General features: G+C 34.5%; 2 protein-coding genes across 3 annotated transcripts; both read right to left on the reverse strand.

Annotated features, from left to right (window-relative positions):
* Positions 1-1,826: 1,826 nt before the first annotated feature.
* LOC142606213 (uncharacterized) lies at positions 1,827-2,606 on the reverse strand. The gene is made up of 2 exons (XM_075777597.1): positions 2,292-2,606; positions 1,827-2,196 (listed from the first exon to the last, which is right to left on the reverse strand). The coding sequence occupies exons 1-2, from the start codon at positions 2,466-2,468 to the stop codon at positions 2,095-2,097; spliced, it is 279 nt and encodes a 92-aa protein (XP_075633712.1). The 5' UTR covers positions 2,469-2,606; the 3' UTR covers positions 1,827-2,094.
* A 1,681-nt stretch (positions 2,607-4,287) lies between these two features.
* Positions 4,288-10,323, reverse strand: LOC142606655 (uncharacterized). Of its 2 annotated transcripts, none has more exons than XM_075777980.1 (12): positions 10,200-10,323; positions 8,760-9,669; positions 8,435-8,547; positions 8,223-8,342; positions 7,968-8,055; positions 7,190-7,281; positions 7,008-7,112; positions 6,261-6,370; positions 5,529-5,616; positions 5,398-5,433; positions 5,161-5,255; positions 4,288-4,883 (listed from the first exon to the last, which is right to left on the reverse strand). In XM_075777980.1, the coding sequence occupies exons 2-11, from the start codon at positions 9,571-9,573 to the stop codon at positions 5,172-5,174; spliced, it is 1,650 nt and encodes a 549-aa protein (XP_075634095.1). In that variant the 5' UTR covers positions 9,574-9,669; positions 10,200-10,323; the 3' UTR covers positions 4,288-4,883; positions 5,161-5,171. The 2 variants fall into 2 exon arrangements, with proteins under 2 accessions (XP_075634095.1, XP_075634096.1); XM_075777981.1 differs by having other exon boundaries at positions 4,714-4,851.
* Positions 10,324-10,825: the final 502 nt, after the last annotated feature.

The raw sequence follows: 10,825 nt of genomic DNA on the forward strand, positions 1-10,825 counted from the left end.
TTTACTATAGATCAGTCATTTTGAGTGATTTTTGGGCAAAATTACCAAACTAGGAGAGTCTTCAAAGAACTAAAATGATTTTTGGGTAAAGTTATTAAACTAAAATGACCACCTTCAAACTTAAGGACGAAAATGATTTTTGGGCAAAATTATGAGTCTAAAATGACAAATTTCATACTTAAAGGACCAAGATAATTTTTAGCCAAAGTTCATCATCATCATCATCATCTTATTAGGTCATTCAATGGCCTAATAATTGAGCCGCTCCTACCAAGCACTCAACTTTAGTCCACAAGGTTCATATGGCTTCCAAGTGGGATTTATGAACATTAAAGATCACGAGTGCCTAGTAACTACAGTGAAAGAGCATATTAGATACAATATTTTTTTAAAGTTTGGAAAGAACCCAACGGTATGATGAATATAAAAGTGTAACATAAAGAATATTGTTCATTTCAAAAGATACTGTAATGCGAAAATTGGGAACTGCCGACAATCTCATAGTTCATTCTCAATCTCAATGGAACGAATATTATGCTAGGTTTGCAAGTTCAACAACCCTACTACCCAAACTTTTATTTTGTCCATCTTCTTCTTGATGACCAAATGAAACATTGGATGATTTATACAATCATGAATCCCGATACCCCCAAACAGATTTTGCCACGCTATAATTAGATGTAAGAGGTAAGGTTCTGTGAAGATGAGTTACACAAGAATCTTGTTTTCACACTACCCATTTAAACAAAGTATCATTTAAGCCATCAATAATCATAAAATCGTATCTCACAATCTACCATGAATACTTTATAAGAGTAAACGTCTCCTTTTTACTTTTCTTGAATTTTATCTTGGAAACTCCATTGAGCCTTGCAAAATGTACTCCCAAGGCAACCCATTTCTATGCATTGTAGCCCCCCATCACAAACATGACATCAAGAACCTTAGGTTCTGCTAAGCTACAGTGTGGATATGCAGAAAGATGCATCACTAAAGTTGTCCAGGGCATACAAACCCTTTTCTATTTTGAGACTAAGGAAAATAAATATGAAATTCAGGAAGTGGAAAACACACATCTCAATTAGCTAAGTGCCACAATCTTACTACGAACTAGCATTAAAGTTGTAACAATTGATGAAATCAGAAATTCAGACTATCAAATGCACTTGAAGATAGTTGTAGAAGATTTTCTAATTGGGGGGTCAAATATATTCAAACAGATGGTAAATTTAGAGTTTTTCCTATTAAAAGAAACACATGCGCACACGTCTGCACACTGCAGGAGAGAATGATTATTAGGGCACAGAAGCCAGTACAAGGCTTAGAAGTTACACAACCAATCTAGTAGAACAGACATCAGAATAAAGTACCAACATATACTCTCAATCTTCAAAATATCAATTTAAAGCCATGATCATAAAATGACAGATATAGAGGCTACCATAAACAATGTAGACCTCCAAGCCTACATTGTTAGTTGAATGTAAGTATTGGGTGAACTGATTCTATATTTACCAAACAAAATCAACATTTCCAAACAAATAAGCTACATATATCAAGTAGCCTTAGTGTAAATGCGTTGGACACAATGCCAGCAACCAAAATGAAACTTTACACACAAGCACTGCTAAGCTACAAATCTAATTTGGCATATTAGACGCAACATCAATATAACAACATGAATTACAAAAATATATGTAAATCAAGAAGCACTAGCAAGGTATAACTATTATATAAACCCCATACTAGATAAACCATCAAAGTAAACCATTCCTCACTTTTCCTCTTCTGACAGACACAAGATAAACATTTGCACCACTTTCACATGATAACCAAACACATAGTTCCTTCCACAGAATAGCCAATTACATAGGTTTCAATATGAAATCTAAATTTGACTAAGCACAAATCTATACAAGGGCATAGTTTCTTCCAAGTAATCCAAGCATAGGTCAATTGAAATTACAATTGCAACAACACAACACGGGATTATTTATCAAGTAATTCTAAAGATTACACATTTATGAATGAGGCATATACCTAGAAACAATACACAATACAGAGACTGTGTGTGTGTGTGTGTGTGATCGGAGATCAATCGGAGGAGGAGCGCTTAGAGACCAAATGCCTCCAGAGGTAGCGACCACTGGCCATGTCCACACAGGTCCAAAACCCTGACTCTATAGCAGAACGCACCTGCACAAACAAACCCACCAATTTCAATTTCAATTTCAATTTCAATTACATAAAAGAGGAAAATTGAAAGTGTTATATTAATTGAAAGTGGAGACCTTGGTGGATTGAGAGTCAGTTGAGTTGGGATCCTTAACGACGTCGTGGTCGTGGTCGTGGTCGTGGTCGAGGTCGAGGTCGGAGTTGGGTTGAGGTTGGGATTTGAGGTTTCTGAGGACGAAGAAGCCGGCCAGAGTGGCGGAGAGGAATATCAGAATCAGCCTCAGCGGACACATTTCGAGAGAGACAAAGAGACAGAGAAATGTCAACAAATTGTAATTGGAAATGGAAATGGAAATGCGTGTGTGTTACAGAGGTCTTTCTTTTGGATTTTTTTGAAATGAAAGAAATGGGGTAAAGGGAAAAAAGGTCAGGAGGGACGGTGGGTGTAGTTGAAGCTTAGTCAAATTCGGTTGCTCATCATTTCTTTTTGTTTACTGCACAGACACACACGCAATTTCTCTCTCTATTTCTATGCCTGCAATTTATTACTCTCTTTCTTTTGTCCATTTCCTCTCCTTTCTTTTCCATTGAAATTATTTTTCGAACACAAAAAATGATGCCCTCTCGTATTTATGACAAGATTTACTCGTTAAATTTATGACGAGGTTTATCATAAATTTAAAAGGAGAGTAATATTTTTCCATGCGCAAAGTATTTAAGAACTTTCCATTTGATGAATGACTGTATTAATTAAATTGGGAAGAAAACTACTTATTATTTGTCTTTAAAGTGATTAGTATTTTTATTTTTATAAATAAGTATTTGCTCAAAATTGTTATAAGGTAAAATAAAATTTTTAACAATGACTGTCATTATTATATATATAGATTTGATAGAATTTAGATCAGTAACATTTGCTCAATGATAATTACTTTTGAGATTAAAATATCATTTTGGTTTTTATATTTTAAAGTTATTGTCAATTTAGTTTATATTATTTTTAACTTGTAGTCAATTTTTGATAGCGAGTTGACACTAAAATTCAAATTAACTCCAAATTAAAAATTACAAGAACTAAATTAACTCTACCAAAATGAAGGAATTAAATTGATAATGACAAGAAATCGTATAAGCTAAAATCATATTTTCATCTACTTTTTACCATATAAATGCGTTAATAAATTTGTTGCTGATGTAGGATTTGAATATAAATTTATTGTTTGTTGGTCAAATTCAACGGATTCAAAACCGCCCCATTTTGTCATATTGATATCAAAGCAGGCGAAAGTATTTAAGAATACATAATATGAATTGCATGGAGAAAAAATTATTTATTTATTTTGATGAAGATGGAGTAGAATGATAATTCCACCACGGCTTTGCAAATGCAAAAGTCCACCTTGACGATGAGTTGGATCCCGTTCCTAACGCACTTCATATTTTTCAGCTGTATTTATTATTTTTGGACGAATTGCATTACAAGAATATGCTGCCACTTCTGTGTTACAGACTTTTTACAGGGACTGGAACATCTATCCATTTGACTTTGAGGTTATTAAATAAATTTTTAAAAAAAAATCTCAAAACCTAATCCTATCAACCATGTATTTAATAATCAAACACCTTACCAAATACAAGCAATATTCTATGGACCTTCAATTTTGTAATCGTCCATTATTCGTTTTCAATACTGTTCACACTACCGAAAGTTCACAATTTACGAGGGCTAATATGGCAAATTGTTACTGGTTAATAAAAAAAAGTTATGTTTCTCTTCAAATCAACTTATTTACATGAAAACTAGTAAAAACTTGCCAAATCAACCTATTTAAAAAAAAAAATTTGAGAAATTTTGTCTATAGCATTACTCTCCACGATATCATTAGCACACCAGCTTGATCCATTCTACCATTAGCCATCCTAAAATCCTTTATAATAGAGGTAATATTTTATGTAATTGTTGTATACAATATCTCTCTTAAAAGGGAGATAGATCTCACAGATGTGAAACCCACTAGAGATATTGCATGTTACTATTACACAAAATAATAAATCCTTGCAATGCATGCCCCAAATCAAAGTAAAAAATAAAAATAAAAGGCCAAATGCTACTTTTCAGTTATCACCTAGTCCTTTTCATTGCATCATATTGTCTTTAGTCATAATACACAAACATTCCGGCCTAGTTAATGCGTTCAGTTTAATCCACCAATTCATTTCTAAGCTCAATTTCCAATAAGAACGAAGTCTCAATTGGAATTACTCCAATTAAATTGGCTTAAAGTAACTCCATCTGCAAGGAAGATGACACCTACACCTTCTTGCCTTTAGTTTTGTTTCTTTTAAAATTTACAATAATTCCTGACAGACCATGAAAATTATTGCCCTTATAGTTAAAGGTCTTGATTCATAGATCACAAAGATTTCTTCTGAAATAAATACGGCAGAACACGATATATTTCACCAGCCCTACAATCTACAAAAACGGTTTTGTTTTAACACCTTCCAACTCCACCATTATCATCCTGCAAAGTGGAATGGGCAGGCTACTCCAAACAAATGAAGTTAAGACATCCATCCGTCTTGTCAGCAAGCTGCGCATGAACAGCCAAATCCGCCCCATAATTGTTTTAGTGAATTAGAGGCTTTCAGCTTCACAAGGAAATAATTGGGTGCCTGAAAAGTTTACATCGGCAGTAAGGCACAGCCTGCAGAGAAGGAATATTCATCACTTGTAAATTTTAATACAAACAATAAATAATAACCATGCATTTCGTCCTAGTCATGCTAGCACATTGAGATTAATTTGTGAAGGTTTGGGGCTGTGAAATTGAATTGCCAGTTGATTTCATGAGACTCAAATCTCTAATTCCACAAGATGACTACATATATGTGAATTTTGAAAATGTTAAAAGGGGCACTGCACTACTATATTCAACATATAATTTGGTTTCACAAAACACAATTTGAGTAGGAAAATGCTACCTGATGAAACATTAGAGCTTGGCAAACCGCGCAATCTTAGAAAGCACTGTTCTTAAACATCCAATTCCCGCTCCAGATTTTGAGCTTACCATCATCTGAAATTAAAACCAAATCCAAAGTACTTAGGTTGCTTCAATCAACGTTAATACATACATACATGTAATGTGTGTCTGCATGTGTGTGTGTGTGTGTATAATTGAAACAATCAATCAATCAAATGAATTTGTTCCTTCATACCAAAGGTTGAACTACAGACTTATTCGCCTTGAGACTCTGCAAGAAGCAAATAGTATTCAGAAAGCTGTTAGTCAGACAGGAGACAAAGGTAAGTTGTAATAAAAATTTCACCATATTTATTTGATGTTCACCTCTTCAATTTGCATTGCACGACGTGCCACATCAATCGGGAATACCACATCTGTCTTGGTTAATACAATCTGGTATTTAGTTTGGGATCTGTGAAGAAAAATAATTAAGACCTTTAAACTTATGTAAAAACCACTTCTACGAGGCCAGTACATACATATTCAAGAATGAAGATGTAAAAGAGCAATGTGGTAACCATACCACCTCAAGTGGCTTTAGGCCAGATCATAGTATTAGTCACCAATCCACAACATCAACTTGAGGTGATAGGCTAGAAATGTCGTTCCAAAATGTCTGTCAAACTCCCTAAAGAATGTAACCTTTAATAACCTTTTTTATAATCCACTTCTTTGTCAATTTCAAGATGGCTGGCCCCTAGTAAGTTGATAGTGCAGATATAACAAATGATATGCACCACAGATACCAAAAATGGTGTCCAATGCATATATGTACTGAACAGACTGGCACAACCAATATGAGAAGGAAACTTAGAATAAAAGGAAGAAAAAAAAAATCAGGTGTTATTTATGTATGTGCCTTCAAATGTCATGTTAACAGATGGGAATGGTTTTATTGCAATACAGGTCACCATTGTTTATGCAACAACTACTGCGTAGAACTATACACCCACTTATCTACAACTTAAAAAGCATAGAACTATACATCCCAGATAATAAATATATTAAAAAAAATTAAAAAGTCAAAATACCAATGTTACAAAGAAATGGATGTACCTTTCCATTAAATTGATAAGTTCATGATCCCTTGGCTTCAAACCCCATTTTGTATCAACAAGTAAGCATACCCGTTTGAGACCAACTCTTGTGGAAACATATTCCTTTACCTATAGATTGAAGGCTTACAATTAATCGGTAAATATAACAATAAGACATTCTAAATCGACTCAATTCTATGCATGAAATAGGCAAAAGTAATATTTAAGTAAACTTACTTATACACCCATTATAGCCTAGGTACCATTTATTTTTCTTTATTTTTTTAAAGACTTTTCCATGCACTTGGATGCACTTAATTTTCTACTTCCCTCACTGACATTTACCTTAATTTCAGATTTTGATGGCTCAAAAAGGTTATCCAATTATCAGTAGCCTGCATTATTAGCAACTACTGCATCAATGAATGGAACTCTGACCCTATAAGCTTCTCAAAATTGCTTCAAAATAGCAATTTTAATTCTTTAATAGCCGGCCCAAAAATTGACCAAAATAATCTATATGCAGATCTTACCCACCAAAACAGTGGATCAGCAGCAAGCAATAGGTGATGTTTTTGAGTGTCAGCTACACATAATTTTTAATGAGAAACCAAACTGATTATAGGCAAATCATGCAAATAGAATATGGTATCATGTAGCACCAAAGTCTTGAGGTATACCAACGTCTTGGTCTTAGCTGTATAAGTCCTGTCTAGACTACAAAGCAGCTACATGAGAGAATGTGAGTTTCTGTTTGCATACTTACAAGCTCCTCCCAAGCATCCTTGACTTCTTCTTTTGCATAAGCAAAGCCATATCCAGGCAAATCAACCAAGCAGAGTTTTGATCCCAGGTTGAAGAAATTAATAGTCTGCAGAAGAACCATTGACAATATCAAACAAAGTCCTATAGATACTAAAATCACAAGATCTAGGAAAATGACAACACCTGAGTAAGGCCGGGTTTGTCAGATGTTCGAACTACACCCCATTGTCTGGTAAGTGAATTAAGTAGTGATGACTTCCCAACATTTGACCTTCCTAGTCAGAGCAATAAAATATAATTAATGTCTCATTGCCTCATTCCCTAGTCAGGGCAATAAACATTTTTTTTTCACTTATCAAAAAAAGGAAAAAGAAAAAAAATTATATATATATATACACACACATGAGTAAACATTCTTAAGTGTACAAATCTATCAAAAAAGCAACCAAAGGAAAAAATATCAGACATTCAGTTCAGAAAGTACATGATAAACAATTCACACTCTCAGGAGTTTGGGACCTGTGTACTACAGGCCAAATGGAAGTTCTCTTCCAAAAAAAAGGAAAAACACTAATCATTTAGACTAACTAGTAAGTAGACAAAATAAATCCTTCCTTTTGTCCAAAAGGATGAAGTTTGTCTTCATATATACTATTAACATCACCATTCCAAAACTTTTGACCTCAGTAGCTGAGGGCATAATGTGCCATAACAATTTCAAGAAATCCTAGCCAATCTATGACTTAAAAAAAAAAAAAATTGAAATAATTGACTACAACTCTACCAGTGAAATTCTTACATGCATTCACCTTGGAATAATGGAAAACTGAACATATAACAGACTATGAATCATTCACAAACTGAAAGTAGAATAACTATTCAGTGCATAGAAATAAGGGAAACACAAGGTCTTTATTGAAATAAAATAAGTGTAGAAGAACGGTGACAACATGGAATTTACCTGCAAATGCAATCTCTGGAAGCTCAGGAGGAGGAAATGATGATGAAACCTTTGCAGCGGCAAAAAATGTCAACTTATTCCTAAACATCTGAGCAAAATAGTTAGCAGTAAAGTTGATTATAGATCAGTAGAGCAAAGAGAAGCTCACAGTAAACAGATTCTACGCCATTACTGCATTGATTACTAGATTAAAGAAGCATATATCATTATGGGAATATTTAACACACTATCTCAACAAGCAATAAATAAACATACATTTTCTTCAATTCGCTCTCTTTCGGAGCAGGTAGAAAAGGGGATATTATCTAATGGGGCAGAAAGCTCAGTGTTATAGCCTGCCCTCCGCAGTTCAATCAAGCGTCTTCGGCCCAACAACTGTGAATAAAGTTTTGAATAATCAAATTGCTGGAAATTCAAATTTTAAAAAAATGGCTCAAACATCACAAGGCCTCACTCATACAAATTACATTTTCTTCCACAAAGGAAAGGATTGAGGGACTGGGTTGTATTGTTCGGAACTGCGCATTCTTCGACATTTTAGCATTCTCCTCCAAATCTTTTTTCTTCTCTTTGGCACTTTCTGCCAAGAAATTACCAAAGAGCTGTAAGAAAAACATTAACTATCCACTTCATTTAAAAATAAAACAAGGAAAGAAAAAGAAGAGACCAATTGCAAATTGAATGACTAAAAGTTGGTAAGTCACAGGACTACTAAGACAACTGTAAACAAAACAATTATGAAGATACAAGCAGCATTTACATTACCAACAGAATAAAATGATAAATACTGACCATATATAACAATGCCATCATCTAGCCGCTTATTTGAGATATCATGTGGATCTATCCGAATTACCCGCTTCTTCTTCTTTGGCATATCACCTATTACCTCTGTACCCTCATCTAGCCCTCTCTTTTCCTGAACATTTTTCTTAGCAGATTTTGAAGGAGATACATCTGGGAATTTTTCCTTACTAATATCCACAAGCTTACTTGAGTCATATTTACTTTTGGTAGGTTTCTTCAATGAGTCAGCCCTGCCAAAATTCATGTTATCAACATCCTTTGTCTTGGTTCTATTTGATGTCTGCGCACCTTTCACTGTGTCCTTAACTTTACAAGAAGAGCGTTTGATTTCAGAAGTAGCATCCTCCAATCTTTTAGAAACCCATATTGAGCGCGAAGATTTATTGTCACTTTTCACCTGTTTCTGCTCTTTCATAGACAAAACCTTTCTACTGGGTGCCCTTTCATTGTCAGAATAATCTACCTCCCCAAATATATCTTGCTCAGCATAAATTCTCTTCTTTTTCCTATCAGAATTCATACGTTTAAAGTTCCCATTCCTATCATTATTTAGTGTCCTCCCAAACTTTTTACTGGGTGCCCTTTCATTGTCAGAATAATCTACCTCCCCAACCGTATCTTGCTCAGCATAAATTCTCTTCTTTTTCCTATCAGAATTCATACGTTTAAAGTTTCCATTCCTATCATTATTTAGTGTCCTTTCAAACTTTCTACTTCCATCCTTGGAATTCCTAGATCTTCCACTTGCAATTTTGAGCTTCTTATTGAGCTTAAGCCTTAATCCTGCCTCCCCAGACATTATATTGTCTCAATATCCCAATTCAACAAATATAACACCCTCAGCACCCTGGCAACAAGGAAGATACCTTCTTCGCGTAAACTTTAGACTCTATACCTGGAAAATTGGAAACTAAAATGATTGACTGAATCCCATGTAGACATTAATTTAATGGACAACAAGAAAGGTATTTGCATTTAAATTCAAACAAGGTTATTAAAGCACCATTTGGTTGCTGCCAAAAAAACAGAAAAGATTGAAACTGAAAGTAAGAACCTTATACACTTCACCATTTTGAGACCTGAGGGAGGAAAGAACCTCAGCTCAACTTATGAACAATGCAAATATTTGGCCTAGCTAGCACACTTTTAAATACCAAAATTACAACAATGCTTATTGTTTTTGTAATATCCTAAAACTTTCCCAACAACCAAGCCACCATAAATATTGAGGATAAGAAGGCAAAACTAATGCATATACAGCGAGATTAGATTATGCCGCAGTTACTTCGCAATATAACAAACACGTTGCGTGCAGTTTGAAGAGTCCTTCTAGCATAACTAAACAGTGAAAAGAAACATTCTGACAAATGATATTCTCAACAATATAACAAACACTGTAGTCCAAAACACAAAAATCATATGTACCTTTCAGAAAGACAAAAAGAGTTCTTTTCATTTGCCACCCACCATTTGTGTCCGCGCTGTGTTTGCCCTACTCTGCTCTTTCAAGTTTCAACTCTGAACTCTGCTTTCAGTGAACTCAGTTTAGCTGTTTAGGATATGAAATTGGGCTGAATTTGGTTATAGGGGTTGGGGAGGTCCAAGATTTACAATAGACCTTGCTTCATCATGGGTGGGTCCAATTAGAGAAGACTGAGGCCCACATACAGGGTCTAGCCCTTCTGTTTAAATTTGGGCCATCTTTGTAACCCCAATCAAATTGTTGAAACTTGTAACTTGCGAGAACTAGATAAGGCCCATGAAGATCTACACTCTAAACTAGATTACTAGAGGAATGAATGAGTGCTAGATCTTTTTCTTTTTCTTTTTCTTTTTCTTTTTTTAACTTATTGTATTTCAATTGGGTTATTTGGTGGCAATTCACGGTCAGATTTTTCTTCGATCTTGTGTCGAGCTGCTGGATCTTACTTGGGGGAGGGGGTAATTTGATAATTGGGATTCGAAAATTTAAATCTTAAATGTCTTCAAGAGAAACACCATAAGATACGATTAATTAAGAACAAGGACACTTGGTAATAATTAACTAATTC

Source organism: Castanea sativa, chromosome 8, assembly GCF_040712315.1.
Source record: "Castanea sativa cultivar Marrone di Chiusa Pesio chromosome 8, ASM4071231v1".
Taxonomy (NCBI): Eukaryota; Viridiplantae; Streptophyta; class Magnoliopsida; order Fagales; family Fagaceae; genus Castanea; species Castanea sativa.

Excerpts from the sequence above, each read along its gene's own strand:
- LOC142606655 (XM_075777980.1), bottom strand. The coding sequence starts at position 9,573 with ATGTCTGGGGAGGCAGGATTAAGGCTTAAGCTCAATAAGAAGCTCAAA. Across the intron at positions 5,617-6,260 it reads CTTATCAATTTAATGGAAAG|ATCCCAAACTAAATACCAGA; the intron begins GTACATCCATTT and ends TTTTCTTCACAG. Across the intron at positions 5,434-5,528 it reads GTGCAATGCAAATTGAAGAG|AGTCTCAAGGCGAATAAGTC; the intron begins GTGAACATCAAA and ends TGCTTCTTGCAG.
- LOC142606213 (XM_075777597.1), bottom strand. The coding sequence starts at position 2,468 with ATGTGTCCGCTGAGGCTGATTCTGATATTCCTCTCCGCCACTCTGGCC. Across the intron at positions 2,197-2,291 it reads CTGACTCTCAATCCACCAAG|GTGCGTTCTGCTATAGAGTC; the intron begins GTCTCCACTTTC and ends TTGTTTGTGCAG.